Below are 15,462 nucleotides of genomic sequence, written 5' to 3'. Positions count from 1 at the left end.
CTTGCAAGACTGGATCCTCTCTCAGGATAAAGCAAGAATGTTACATAGGCTGGTCTCAGTCACTTTTTAGGATGAGACTTTCAAAGTGTTGTTTATCTGCAACACCAGATAACTCACTGTTATAGACTCTCTATAGAGGTGTAATGCCCTGTGGGTATATTATGATGGAGATTCAATTAGCCCTCAGTGAGCCTGAGCCATTCCGTGGTCCCTATCTACATGTCAGCCTCTAGGCGGAATGCTGTGGTGGCTGGGCTAGCGCTCTTAGATGGTCCATATCTTGGTATAATGACCAATGGGCTGATAGGGTGGAGATTAGACGGGTGGTTGGCAGGCATGGGCTGCTCCACGGTCCACAGCCAGGTATGCCAGGTACAATACTAGCCTCGCTGGCCCCGCCCATGTGCTAGAGAAGGAGGGGCGGGGCTCCTGCTCTCTTTCCCCCTTTCCAACATGGCGGGCCCGGCGCCCATTGCCCGGCGTGTGTACGCATGCGCAGAGCTAGAGCGGTTGGGGGGCGGGACTAATGAAATATGAATTATGTGTCTTGTTTTCACGTTTATTTAAATGATAGTTTGATGGGTACGGTAGCGGCGTGGGGCGCGCAGACAAAGCAATCGCCGAGGGAGCGAAAAGAGAAGATGTGACCTTTGACCCCGCGCCCTTTGACCCGTCCCGCCTGTGTGCAGAGGCCGCGCGGCCCAGTAAGCCAATCGTCACCTCCTTCTCGGAGCGCGGGCAGAGCGTGCACATCGTTTCGGGTCTGTTACGGACTTAAAGTGAGTGCGGGCCGCTCCGAGCCTCCCCTTCCCCCCACTGAGAGCCCCGGATCCCCCTGCCAGTGACTGGGGCCACCCCCTACTAAGAACCCTGCCCCCCTCCCCGCACTAAGAGCTCCAGGACATCCCCTATGACTGGCCCCCTCCCCCCACTGAGAGTTCTGGGGATCTCCTGCCCCTCAAATGACTGAGCGCCCTCAGTGGTGGATCTCTTGAGTGCTCCTTCACTGACCGAAGTTTGCACGTGGTTCTATAATACAGGGGGTCTGGAGGTAGTAGGGTCAGCCTTTAACTTTTGCTTCCTGCTTCACCATTATGCTTATACAATTTTCTCTGGGCAGGTCTGGAGTGGGACTTGAATCATTGGGTTCTACTGGCACCTTTTGGAAATCAGCATGTTTTGTAGTGAAGGTGAAAATACTGTTCTTCTCAATATTTATATTGAGAGTTGTTATCACGGTGTAGGAATTAAGTGAGCAGCTAGATCAGGGGTCAGCAACCTTTCAGAAGTTGTGTGCCAAGTCTTCATTTATTCACTCTAATTTAAGGTTTCGCATGCCAGTAATATATTTTAATGTTTTTAGGTGTCTTTCTATACGGCTAATATATAACTAAACTATTGTTGTATGTAAAGTAAATAAGATTTTTAAAATTTTAAGAAACTTCATTTAAAATTAAATTAAAATGCAGAGCCCCCTGGACCAGTGGCCAGGACCTGGGCAGTATGAGTGCCACTGAAAATCAGCTCGCATGCTTGAGCTAGAAGTTCAGCTTAATAGAAAAATACACTTTTCTGTCACAGTGCAGCATGCATGCTTTCCCGTAATGCTAACTTTTTTGCAATTAGTTTAGGCAGATAGGTTTGAATTAGTGTGCCACTGCAGGCTTTTAGTGCAGAAAAAGTTTACAACTCCATGAGAAAACAGGTTGATTTCCAAAGTGCACCATTGCTTTAAATGCAGTTCCAGCCTATCAATTTATAGTGTTCCTGACTCTTCAGGGAGCAGCTGCAAAATGTCTGTTTCGGAATTAGAATTATGGCTCCTAGTCAAAACTGCCGTGGGAGGCAGACATGAAAACAAAATGTGGTAGGTGGTCTATTGAGAGAAAATGATTAAGCACCAACAATTGTGTTTGATGCTGTATAAGACACGTGTAAATTCTTGAATGCTGTTTCTCAATGACCGGTCCCTCAGATCTCCCTGACATAGTTTAGGAAGGTAGCAAGTCACTCCCTGGTAAGGTTGAGAAACATTGGTCTAAAAAACTAAATGTACTGATTTGTTTACTCATTATGGAAGATGTGGAAAGGGCTAATTTCCAGAAACACCTGTTAGATGCTGGGTAATGATTTACCCTTCTTATATTTAAGGTGTCAGCAATCTTCTGTTTTCCAGGGGGAGCAATTGAAGTATTGCTTTCCAGCCCCTAAAATGGCTTGTTTGGTATCAACTTTAGGCCTTAGTTCAAGGCAGGTTTACCCAATTCTGTATGACGCTGAACTCCTCCCTGGCCTTTCTTTCTCTCACACGCACCCCTGTCCCCCAAAGTAATAAATGCTGAAAAGTTTACCTACCCTAACATTAACACTTGATGGGATGTAGGAGAAGTCCCATATTCTTCTGAATTATGTAGATCCTAGGCCTTATTTTGATCATGAGAAGTAATTTCAACCCTACCATTTTTGTGATTTTGAGCTTTCCTAAAAAGGGTTTGCTCTCCATCATCATCAATTTAGATGGCCCTATCCCCATAGCTAGACTGGTGACGTAGTTGAAGCTCTTTTGTTTTGGATGTGAGAGAGAAATTGCTTCCATGCTAAGGTCTTGTCTTCACTTAACCTGGCAGAGCTATGTCAGTTTGGGGTGTGATTTATTTTATTTTTTTAACCAACATAGCTATGACAACAAGCCCTGTAGTGTAGATGCAGTTTTGCCAGTATAGAAACATCTGCACTACAGACTGATGCCGGCACAGCTGTGTTGGTCGGGGATGTGATCCTTGACTGACGTACTTCTGCCAGCTGAAGTCTGTAATGCAGGTGGAACTATACTTACAAAACTGCCCTTTTATCATAGCAGTTCAAAGTGCAGCTTTGCCAGGATGGCCATGTCCACATTAAGAGCGCTTGGCCAGTACAGTATATGAGTATTCCATACCTGTAAAGTACCCCAGTGTAGATGGTAGCCCAACTCTGCTTATACTGGTACCTTGTATGCTGCTTCCCTGAACCAGCGTATGGCCTGGTGTACACTGGATACATAGTTCAGATTAAAATCCACTGAGCAGCATAGTCACCCCCCGCCCCCAAATCTCTCTGTACATAGTGTCAACCTAGTTACCACCTCTCAGGGAAGCGGATTACTTACAGAGATGGGAGAATCCCTCCCATTCTCATAGGTAGTGTCTATGCTGAAGTGCTACAGTGGCACATTATCAGCTGTGCCACTGTAGCGCTTTAAGTTATATAAGCCCTAAGTTATACTTAGTATAAAAGCGCTTACACAACTGCATCCACACTAGAAAGTTTTGCTGGTGTAACTATGCTGGGAAAGCCCTCCTAGTATAAAACTTTGCCTTTTAAAGTTTGTGAGCACCAAGGAGGTGTCTGTAGCTGTTGCCCTTTCCTCCAGCAGTTTCTTCCCTCTGGATTTGTAGTTCAGTAATAGTCATTAAATGCTTAGATGAGATTGTTTATATTCTGTTCTATGTACCATAGGTTCTTATATCCTGACATTGGAGCTCTTTAACGCAACATTTCTACATCCAAGACATTAACTTGAATTCTTTCCTGTGGGCGTCTGTTTCAGAATGCGTTACGTGGCCGCTTACCTGCTTGCTGTCCTGGGTGGCAACAACAACCCTACAGCCAAGAACATCAAGAAGATCCTCGACAGCGTTGGTATCGATGCAGATGACGAACGTGTCAACAAGGTTGGTTTCTTTGCATTAGTCTCTCTCTTACCTTTTGAAGTTGTTACAGGAACACACTTCTGAGAGAATATTTGAAGCAGTCATCTTACACTCCAGTACCATACAGAATATAATGTCCTTGTAGTTTAATAAACGGGCTTGCTAAACTTCTTTCTGGGTCTGTATAGCTTTGGAAAAGCCTGAGAGTTCTTACAACTTGTCAGTTGGAAGTTCACTGGTCTTTAGTGCAAACAAGAGACCTCCTGAGTTATTGAGTCCAGACACCCGCAGCTCCCGCTTGCAGTGATGGAGGTGGTGGCTGCAAATCTCAGAGGAATCTTGGCCAGAGGAATAAAAATTGTGGCACTTGAGTGCAAAGTGCTGCTGTGGAAGGGAGCAAAGTTCAGGCCCTTACCTTCCCAGACTGCTGGAGACAGAGAGTCCTGTGAAGATGGTATCCGTGACTTCTGAATGCTTGTAGGCATTTGGACTTAGCCAAAGCAAAGATACTCAGTGTATCCAGATATCAGCAGGAGACTATGCACTATGAAATTTTTGAGACTTGTGGACTGGGAGGAAATCCAGAAGAATCTCTGACAACTGTTTTTTTTCTTCCCAATGTACTTTTGTCACTATATATAATCTCTATCAGTAACTGAGTACATAAACCCATCTGCAAATGTTCTCTCCTATGAATTTCACCTTTTGCCTACTCTAAAAGCTTTAATATTAATTGTCAACTACTGATTCATAGTATGAACTGTAGTATTAATTACTGCTGGGAAAACACTGTACTGAAATACTATTCTGATTTTCTTCAGTAATTGACTGTCCTATTGATGCCTACCCCTGAAGGGAGGAAGAGTAGGGAGGGCGTATGGGTAAAGAGAGAAACACACACACTTTATATATAAAACATCTGTTTATAGATAAAGATCTGTATGTGATGTAACCTTTCTTAGCTGTACTATGTGGGTATGGCAACTGGAAAACAACACCCTGCGTCAGAGCAAGGTGGCAGCAGATTTGTCATGTGGCCCTTAATCACATTGAAGCAAGGCATATTAACACCTTATGTGAAAAACATGGACTGCTCAAAGCAAGTATATAGCAGTCTGCAATCATCCAGGACAATCTTGTCTGTTCCAAGTGTAACCGTGTTCGCAATTCTTGCATTGATTCGACCTGTAGTATTTGCTGAGTCCTTATACGTCGACATCAGCACGAGACTCCATCCATGTATATGGGTGATATGGGCTGTTCAGTTAACTTATTATTTATGGTGTCTTATTATTTATGGTGTTATTAGAGGCTCCAGCTGAAATTGAGTCCTCATTGCAATAGGTGCTATACCAGGTAGGTGCTGTTCTGAGAAAGGTGGAGTAGGTGGACAAAAAATAGGAGGGAACAACCTTGTTCAAGGTTACAGAATAGTTCAGTGGCAGAGCCGAGATAGAACCCAGGGTTTCATAACTCATAGTCCAGTGCCCTACCTCCCCAAATGTTGTGTTCCCAAATAGCTTTAAGCAATTCCATGCTATGAGAAATTTTAAACAAAGGAATAATTTATCTTTAAGACTTCGAGTCAGCTTTTTTAGTGTTAAAATGTTAAAAGTCTTGACGAGTTCAGTGATGCCTGATATTCCACCATAAGATGAAAGCACGTTGAGCAAATAAGTATGCAGTGACTCGTTACTTAACTTAGTTACTACTCCTAAAGTTTTTGAACAGGTAGTTTATAGTTTCTATTCAAAGAAAATGTTATACTAGAAGTCTATTGGGTTTTTGTTGGGGTGGGGGGGAACTTGGGGTGTTAAACCACCTCCTTACCTGCATGTGTCTAAAATTTCAAATCTGGTTTGTTCTTTGCTGTTTATGCTGTGTAATTACTTTTAGCACTGGTCAATGTCGGTGTCACTTACCTCCTTCCCTTTCTAATGCACTAACCCAGAGGTAGGTAACCTATGGCACGGGTGCCGAAGGTGGCACGCGAGCTGATTTTCAGCGGCACTCACATTGCCCGGGTCCTGGCCACCCATCCGAGGGCTCTGCATTTTAATTTAATTTTAAATGAAGCTTCTTAAACATTTTAAAAACCTTATTTATTTTACATACAACAATAGTTTAGTTATATATTATAGACTTATAGAAAGAGACCTTCTAAAAACATTAATGTATGACCGGCACGCGAAACCTTAAATCAGAGTGAATAAATGAAGACTCGGCACAGCACTTCTGAAATGTTGCTGACCTCTGCACTAACCTCATTCAATACTGCAACGTTTGGGTTGCAGATACTGCAGGGTAATGGTTTTTATCCTGACAAGTGGTCTGTTCAGAACTTACTTAAATTTTATGCTAATATTGCTGTTAGTAGTTGATCTTGTAAAAGATCTCCAAAAACCTACTTTTAGTCTCTAAGCTACCTTTTGTCCCTTTAACTTCTTAATGCTCTGTTTAATTGTGCTGTTATGCATCCTTTTGTGGTAATGTGTACATTGGGGAATTGCCAGTGTCAAGAAACTACTAAACATGTTGAACACCCAAAATTCCAGGATTGATCTTTAACCTCTTTCTTTTTCTCTCTCATAATAAAGGTCATCAGTGAACTGGGTGGCAAAGATGTTGATGATGTTGTCAATTCAGGTAAAAACTTCTTAGATTTTAAGAACACAGTTGTTGCAAGACAGAAGTAGATCGATCGATCCATTTGCATTTCTGTGGATTTATCTAAAAGAGAAATGTTGGGTTTCATATTTGCTTGACTGGAGCAAACATCAGCTAAAATATTGATTTGCAGAGACGTGTCTCCAGGCAGGTTGTCTGTTACAAGCTTATTAAAATACAGTAGGTGTTTGTCCCAACAGCTGCGTTTTATTGTATAAGGCTGTATAGTTTCTTGCACTAAATCAGAAGAAGAGTCTTCTATGCAAAGGCTTAAAATCAACTCTGACTTCCCTTTATTTGAAGTGGAGATTGGATATTTCTTTATTTTATCCCTTCAAATGGAAAAACACTTCCCTTGTGACTATGGGAAACCACAAGAATGTAACTAGAGCATGTTTGATTAGTATTATGATGTAATCAGCCTAATTGTGAATCACTGTTCACTTCTGTTAAATTACAGATCCACAATGGAGTATCACATTTATATATATACCCCAACAGAATATAGTAACAATCTTCCAGTTAATTTTTCCTGCTATTATGAAAACAAAGTTGCCATCAAGATTCTGTACTAAATTGAGCAGGATTTAGATTCAGGAAATCCTGTGATACTGCTTCTGTAGCAGGTCACTTAATCTTTCTGCATGTGTTATCCCCATCTCAGAGAGTGGGGAAGCGATAGGAGGCTTAATTATCAGTGTTTGTAAAGTTTGAAGACAAGTTTTAAGTGCCGAGTGTTAACTTCATTATATTCCATTCAGATTTGGTTCTGTGCTGCATTTTAAAGACCATTGATTTTACTGTCAAGTGATGACTTTCAAAAAGATTAAAATTCATGTCTTCGCTGCCTGCAGATATTTTATTCCTATGCAGTTTGACTTGTATAATTCAGAGTCACAATCTAAATTCAGAAACTATGGCCTTGAGCATTAGAATAAATTAATCGCAAAGTTGAAGACCCAGTTTCATTTTGATGAACCAGTTTTCAGCCCAATTTTCATTCTGCACACCAAATAATTTCCCAGCACAAATCAGACACTTCCGAGATTAGTGTTCACTTATAAGTAACTTCCATCCCATGTGAGCAAAAGTGATTTGAAATAACTGAACTTCAAAATGGCCATTTTGTGCCATGCGATTTGTTTATTGCATAATACATCTAGTGCAGCTGCTTGTGAATGTTCTGTCTGGGCAGCATTTATCTGTGTGTACATTTCAGAGTGGTTGCCTCCACATGTCTACTAAACACGCGAGACAAAGGTTAAAAATCATTTCATTTGTCTCAAGTGCTTTCCCATACAGTGCTGTCTTGCTTCAAGTGTGCACTTGTGCCCTGTATCTGAAATGTTGTCCTTATAGGGGATATCCTAAGACGAAAGAGGTTACCTAGGTACAACACATTCTGCTTAATGTTGAGGGCTCTTAGAATGAGGCCGTGTGTGTGTGTTTTATTTACAAGTCTCTTGTGTCATAGGCCTCTCCAAGTTAGCCTGTGTTCCAGCAGACAGTGCTCTTGCTCCTGCCACTGCTGCATCTCCGGCTGCTGGTGAAGGCGCACCTGCAGGTAGGTCTTGTTTTTGAGGGAGGGGAGTTTCTGGGTTCTATGTGAGACTGAGAATGCTTCTCTCTTAAAAGAGGCTGTCTTATTATCAATAAACAGAAAATCCATGAAGAATCTGAGCTGAAGCACGAGCCTTCATAGCATTCCTAATTGTAGGAGCTGCTGCTATTGTTTTAAATGTAGAACTGCTCTTTTAAAAAAAAAAAAAATTAATGTACACAGTGCAAACTTTTAAACCAAGATTAGATTGGGAAACATTTTACAGGAGTGGCTGTTCATTTTAGCATAACACTTTGGTGACTGAGGATTGTATTTTCAAAAGCTACGTGGGTGAGAGGCTCAGATATCCCATTAAATATCAGTTCAATTTTTGCACCTATGTCATTTGGCACTTTTGAAAGTCTCCCCCAGTTTGCACAAAATAAATCTTAAAAACGAGGGCCTGCCTGCCCAAAATTTCTTTTCCTGAGACATAACTTTTATTGCCTTAAAGCGTAAGTTTTATTGCCTGCAGGTGGCAGGAAGGGAAAGGATTGTTTAAATTCATACATACTACATTTGTCTCAGTGTACATGCACACAGTATTAATTAGTCAAACACTAAATTAACATACACAGGGTGATCCAGGCTTCTGTCTCAGCTGGAGCTGCTGGACTTTCAAATATTAATTTACACTTTCTTTGACTTGCAGAAGAGAAAAAAGAGGAAGAGAAGAAGGAAGAATCCGAGGAGTCTGACGAGGACATGGGATTTGGGCTCTTTGATTAACCACCTTGCTCTGGAAAAACAATAAAAATAGCAAAACTATTTTATGCACAGGTCTGATTTACCTACTAAAGGTAGACATCTTAGAAGGTGCTCCCTTAGGCTCCTCTGAAAATTCCAGCATCCCTTCTTTATGGAAAGACGAGGAGCCCAGGCCCCTGGGATCTAATCCCAGCTTTCATACTGATTTATCAACCTCAGTGAAATCTACTAATGAGGTTTTCAGAAACATGTTTATTGCATTGCAATATTTAGTTACCAAGAGCATATAGTAGTATAGGAAAGAAATGGTTTCAGATCCTTGCATATACATGCTCTCTAAAATTAAATAGGGCTGTGCGTGTGGTAGGGGTAATATTTATAAAGCACTTTAATATCTTTGGATGAAAGGCACTATAGAAATGCAAACTGTTGCATTCAGAACCTGGACACGCTCCAACTCTCCGCACCAGACAAGGGTGTTGGAATGCTAGAAGTAACAGATGGGACTTAGTACCTGCAAATTCCACAACTAGGTGCCAGTATGCTTTGCTTTACTCAGTACATTCATGCATGCAATTCAGTACTGGGCACTACTAAGCATCGTCTACGTCTATATAAATATCCACGTATTGCTTCCTGGCTTTATAAAACAGACTGGTTTGATCACAGAAACGTAGCCAATCTATTCTGCTATATAACCATCCATTTTCCCATGTTCTACATCTTCCCTATCCTGTAGGATCACAAAACTCCTTTTATTGCATTTAAAAAATGCAGTCAACTTTGTAAAACAATTTGATCCATGAAAGAACTAAAAAGCTAACTCGCCTGTTCTGCTTTTCATCTGCTTTTCAAAGCAGATAAATCACCATTTTACAGCTGGGGAAACTGAGGTATATGGAAGTGAAATGACTTGCCCATGGTCACACAGCAGGTCAATGGCAGATCTGGAAATGGAACTCGGGTCTCTAATTAGTCCACTGTTCTAGCCACTAGGCCACGCTGCCTCCCTAGTAACTGCAGCAGTGGTAGAACAGGGGAAAGTACAACTGATTGCTCAGCAGAAGGTAGGATTCTGTTCTTTAAAATATATCATGTTTTCCATCACCTCCAATTTGAAACTTAGCGTTTCTGGTGTTAATACGTTATTCGTTGTCCTGATGTCTGTATAGGTAACAGTGAAACCCTTCCTAATGTAGAGGATCGATGAAGGTCAGAGCAGTGTACCTATCCTTCTTTGACTCTGTTTAGAAAGCTAGCCTCCATCTCCCTTCGCTTTTGCTCTTGTTAACCTATGCCATTGTACTTTAAAATAGGGTTAATGGGTGAGTCTTGCATTGACTGATAAAGCAGTAATTAGTCTAAAGTGCCTTCTTTGTAACAGGATTTTAAGCTGTAATGTGTATTATAGTGTTGAACATCATGTAAACATTTGTAATTCCTTCTCCGGGACAACTCAAATGAGAGAGATTTTCTTGATAGTTGGGAGCTTTTCTAAATATCCCTTCTCTGCTGTAATTATTCCTTGCAGGCTGCCTTGTGCATCCACCCTATATTTAATAACCAAGACAACTCCCAACCTTTCATTTCATCCTCCATGCCTCTCCACTGTGGCTATGCATGGAACATCCTTCCTTTTTTCCATGTGCCAAGCAACCTTGTTTTCCTCCATGTCCTAAAATTTCTCTTTTGTCTAGTCTGTTTGCCTCTCATCACAATTCGTTTGCACTTATGCCTCACCTGACCTTGCACTTGGGTGGACCAGACTGAGTGTTGTAAGCAAGACATGAGAAGTGATTCTTTCCCGTGGTGCTGATTAGGCCTCAGCTGGAGTGTGATGACGCCCAGAACTGGACATGTTTCAGGAAAGATCTGGGCACATTGGAGAAGGTCCAGAGAAGAGCAACAAAAATGATTAAAGGTCTAGAAAACATCTATGAGAGAAGGTGGAGAAAAAAAATGGGGTTATTGAATCTGGAGAAGAGAAGACTGAAGGGGAGACGTGATAACGATTTTTAAGTACATAAAAGGTTGTTACAAAGAGGAGGGTGAAAAATTCCTCTTAACCTCTGAAAATAGGACAAGAAGCAATGGGTTTAAACTGCAGCAAGGAAGGTTAGATTGCACTAAAGGAAAAATTTCTTATGAGGGTAGTTAAGCACTGGAACAAATTGCCTAGGGAGTTTGTGGAATCTGTATCATTGGAGGTTTTTAAGAACAGGTTAGACAAACACCTGTCAGGAATGGTCTATTTATTATTTAGGTCTGTGTTGAGTGTAGGGGAGTGGACTAGATCAGTGGTTCTCAGCCTGTCATCTTTGGACCATGTCTAAGATTTCCAGATGGGTTCGTACCTCCATTTGACATTTTTAGGGGTTCGTAAATGAACAAAGGTTGAGAACCACTGGACTAGATGACCTATTGAGGTCCCTTCCAGTCCTATGATGCTATGACGGGTGATTCTGAGGCATCTTTATTCACATTTTAAAATGGAGGCTTTTGTTAAATGACAGTACAATTAATGTCAAGTGCCGCATGGTGGGTATGTGGGGTTATGGAATAAACACATTAGTGGGTTTCAGAGTGGTAGCTGTGTTAGTCTGTATCAGCAAAAACAAGGAGGAGTCCTAGTAGCACCTTAGAGACAAATTTATTTGGGCATAAGCTTTTGTGGGCTAGAACTCACTTCATCAGATGAATGGAATGGAAAATACAGTGACAGATATAAATACACAGCACATGAAAAGATGGGAGTTTGCCTTACCAATTGGGGGGATCAGGGCTAATGAGCCAATTCAATTAAGGTGGAAGTGAGCTATTCTCAACAGTTGACAAGAAGGGGTGAGTACTAATGAGGCCAATGTAATCAAGGTGGCTCAATTCAAACAGTTGACAAAGGTATGAGTATCAGCAGGGGGAAATTAGTTTTTGTAGTGACCCATCCACTCCCAGTCTTTATTCGGGCCTAATTTGATGGTGTCCAGTTTGCAAATTAATTCCAAGCTCTGCGGTTTCTCGTTGGAGTCAGTTTTTGAAGTTTTTTTTGTTGAAGAATTGCCACTTTTAAGTCTGTTATTGAATGTCCAGGGAGACTGAAGTGTTCTACTGGTTTTTGAACGTTCTAATTCTTGATGTCTGATTTGTGTCCATTTATTCTTTTGTGTAGAGACTGTCCGTTTTGGCCAATTTACATATCAGAGAGGCATTGCTGGCACATATCACATTGGTAGATGTGCAGGTGAACAAGCCCCTAATGGTGTGGCTGATGTGGTTAGGTCCTACGATGGTGTCCCTTGAATAGATATGTGGACAGAGTTGGCAACAGGGTCCATTGCAGGGATTGATTCCTGGGTTAGTGTTTTTGTTGTGTGGTGTGTAGTTGTTGGTGAGTATTTGCTTCAGGTTGGGGGGCTGTCTGCAAGCGAGGACTGGCCTGTCTCCCAAGGTCTGTGAGAGTGAGGGGTCGTTCTTCAGGGTAGGTTGTAGATCGTTGCAGATGTGCTAGAGAGGTTTTAATTGGGGGCTATGGGTGACAGCTAGTGGTGTTTTTTAAAAAAAAAAAAATTAAAACCAGTGAAATAATTCATGTTGCTTTGTGCCGTTGTTAACTTTAACATTGTCATGAATTGAACAGGTTAATTTGAAACAGCAATTTTTTTTTTCCAGTTTGCAGACTCAGGAAGGCAATTCAGCGTGGTCTTGCAGTCAGTTAATATTTTTAAGGTGGTATTCTCAACCATGACAATTGACGACAACTTTTCCTTTTCAAACAAAAATTCTGTGCCGTGGTTCTGTGGCCAGTGACTTTAATATACCAGGATCCACGCAGCTATTGAATCTGGCAGTAACAAGACAAGCCATTATTAAATAACCCAATTCCTGTCACCTTTGTTACATCCCTTTGCTTGTGTATGCTTTGTCTAATGTTAGTAACATCTTTAGGCAGGGACTTTATTGCTCTCTGATTTCATTTGCTGTACTGTAACACTGGAGTAACTCCTTTGAACTCAATGCAGTCTAGGGTAACTGAGAGCAGAAAGTGGTCCCTAATCTTTTCCAGACCTGTGGGGAATGTTTTGTACATTACTGGTACTACACCAATAATGAAGGACGTCAATAAGCCAAGTTGCATGGTAAATTTTGGCACAGTGTCCTACTCACAAATCTTTATAGTCAGGGAGCAAATAATTAAATGCAAAAATTAGCACTTAAATCCCTCTCATCCACAAAGCGATCCCTCTCTGCGTATAAAGGCTATGCAAAAAAAGAAAAACAATTGCATGTGTGTCATTTTGTTCTGCTTTTCCTTGCCCTCTAAATAGCAATTCCTGTCTGCAAGATTCTGTGGATTATAAATACACACACATAAATATGAAAGGCAGGAGCGGGGGAATTCACCTCAATGGCAGATTTTCTTTGTCATGCAGACCCAATAATATAAATTACATGGTATTTAATGCTGATATTCAAAAGGATGCATCTGCTTGGGACATCTTTCCAAGTGGCTCTGTAGTAAGATAGGTTCCTGGAGGATTATAGTAGCTAAAAATGGACAAAGTCCTATTCAATCCTCAAGTTAATTACCCTAAGCAAAGGCAGGATCTAGTCAAAGGAATCTTTAAAATAACCATTTCTTCCAAGTGTAGCCAAGATGTTTGAGGTCGGGTCTGAAGCTGCAACATCTATGCCTCTATCACTTCTCAGAAGTTTCACACTTGATGTCATGGCTTTATTTTTGATTGATCACTGTTCTGATGTAACTTAACCACCTAGATCTTGTCCTAGTACAAGATGAACCATTTCGGATTTCAGTGGCTGTAAACCACACACACCCTGGTGAGTTTTCAAACCTGGGTGCCTGAAGTCGCACATGTAAATAGAGTGGCCTGTGCCTTAGTTTCCCTATCTGTAGAATGGGATTAACAACATTTAGAGTGAAATCCCAGTACTATTGAAGTAAATGACAGAACTCCCATTGATTTCAATAGGGCTAGGATTTCATCTTCAGTGCCTACCTCCTAGGTACGTCATAGAGTTAAATCTATTCATGTTTGTGAGGCGCTCAGGTGCTATGGAAGTTCATTAATATTTGGGATAAGTACCAGGGTGAATTAGATACTTTTTTTAAAAAAGGGCGGAGAGAGGGATTTCTGTGGGGAGCAAGTCTGACTGCTAAGGACCCAACTGAAAGCCCATTGAAATCAGTGGGAGTCTTTCCACTGACTGATGCTTTTTGTATTAGGAATCTAGAGACCTGCCACAGCAAAAAACAAACAAAAAAAACCACCCACTTTCACCTGCTGTCTTTAGCTGTGATGATGGGACCCTTAAGCATACGGTTTGCAAGTATTGCAACTGTTTGCTTATAACCTCAAGGAGCACGTTGGAAACAAAGCAATTCAGAGCGCTAAAAATAATGCTACTTCTAATTCACATCTGTCACTTCATAGGCAGCCTGCCAGGTAAGCAAATCATAGTAACAGTAGCTCGAACCTGTGAGCAGTCGCTCCAGTGCCTTCTGAACAATGTCCAAATGCCTGCACATCCCTCCTGAAAAGGGTAGTGTGGTAACTCAGCCAGACCCTGGGCTGCCATTGAGGGGCTGGCATAAGATAAGGATGCAACTGGAAAAGCCCCTGACCCCATCAAACATTTGATGCGGCCTTATCAATGAAAAGCCCAAAAGTGATGCCAGGATCATTCGAGCTGCCTTGCTACATTCCCTGACATGGAAGAGGAGAAGCTCACCACTTATGCCCAACTTCATTGCTGGTATAACTCCATCAGTATCAACCAGGGGTGAATATAGCCCGACATGTCATTTCTTGGATTTTCAGGCCGGAGGTGGGTTTATTGAGAATTGGCATTAAATAGCTCTTTTGTCATCCTACTTTGCTGTTGGAATTTGCTTCCTTGTGGTAGATCCTGGACGTTCTGGTTCCATCGAAGCGGTAGAAGAAATGCATTTGGGGCTGCCAGTTATGAAATATTTGTTCCCTGACTTGGTTAATGCTTGGTTTCTTACTGTAATGTAGCCAGGACCAACTGTATTTTAATCGTGTACCTGAACAAAAGTTACCACTTTGGACACAACAGGGCTATAACAGAGTCATAGTTAAAACACACTTGGGCCCAGATCCTCAAAGGAATTTAGACACCTTAATTTCAATGGCAGCTAGGTGCCCCTAAATACCTTTCAAGATCTGGGTTTTAGGTCCTATCTAAAATCGAGCAGGATTTTTACCAGATTGTCCAGGACAGATGAGTGCCTTCATGTAGGAATTCAGGTGCCTGATCCATGCCTAGGGTTATTTTAAAACTAAATTGGGCATAGCAGTAACAAATCATCCAGTAGTGACCAATTCTGCGCCACCTTCTCAGGGTACTGGGTGATGTTCCAATAAGAGTGGGAGGCTAGGGCAGGGGCATGAGTCTGTAGTGATGCAGGTGCACTGGTTGTAAAGCTTCCTGTTGCCGAGACTCAGAAAACATGTCCCTGTCCCACCCTACTGCAGGGTCTGGAAGAACAGTTCTCTGTCCCTCCACAAAAAGACCTCGGTCTTGGGCTTAGTGGAGGGAAAGGGAGCAATAATTAGCCTTGTTGTGGGGCTGAATCCGAAGTCCATCTATAAGAGGTACTTTTGTGGGCCCCGTTATCATAGTATGTAAGTGCCTCAATCTTTAATGTATTTCTTCTTGCAGCACCTTCGTGTGGCAGGGCAATGTTGTTATCCTCATTTTACAGATGGGGAATGGAGGCCCAGAGATACTATGGGTCTACTTTTTATCAGTATA

At 41.7% G+C, this 15,462-nt stretch overlaps 1 protein-coding gene across 2 annotated transcripts; it reads left to right on the top strand.

Moving 5' to 3' along the window:
* Positions 1-685: 685 nt before the first annotated feature.
* On the top strand, positions 686-8,725 carry LOC116839156 (large ribosomal subunit protein P2-like). 2 transcript variants are annotated; one of them, XM_032804889.2, is made up of 5 exons: positions 686-779; positions 3,590-3,713; positions 6,290-6,338; positions 7,834-7,923; positions 8,612-8,725. In XM_032804889.2, exons 2-5 carry the CDS (start codon positions 3,591-3,593, stop codon positions 8,686-8,688), a joined length of 339 nt encoding a protein of 112 aa, XP_032660780.1. In that variant the 5' UTR covers positions 686-779; position 3,590; the 3' UTR covers positions 8,689-8,725. The 2 variants fall into 2 exon arrangements, with proteins under 2 accessions (XP_032660780.1, XP_074921049.1); XM_075064948.1 differs by lacking the exon at positions 686-779 and adding an exon at positions 1,115-1,190.
* Positions 8,726-15,462: the final 6,737 nt, after the last annotated feature.

Source organism: Chelonoidis abingdonii, chromosome 4, assembly GCF_003597395.2.
Source record: "Chelonoidis abingdonii isolate Lonesome George chromosome 4, CheloAbing_2.0, whole genome shotgun sequence".
Lineage (NCBI taxonomy): Eukaryota > Metazoa > Chordata > Testudines > Testudinidae > Chelonoidis > Chelonoidis abingdonii.
This window is presented reverse-complemented; position numbering and strand designations above follow the sequence as displayed.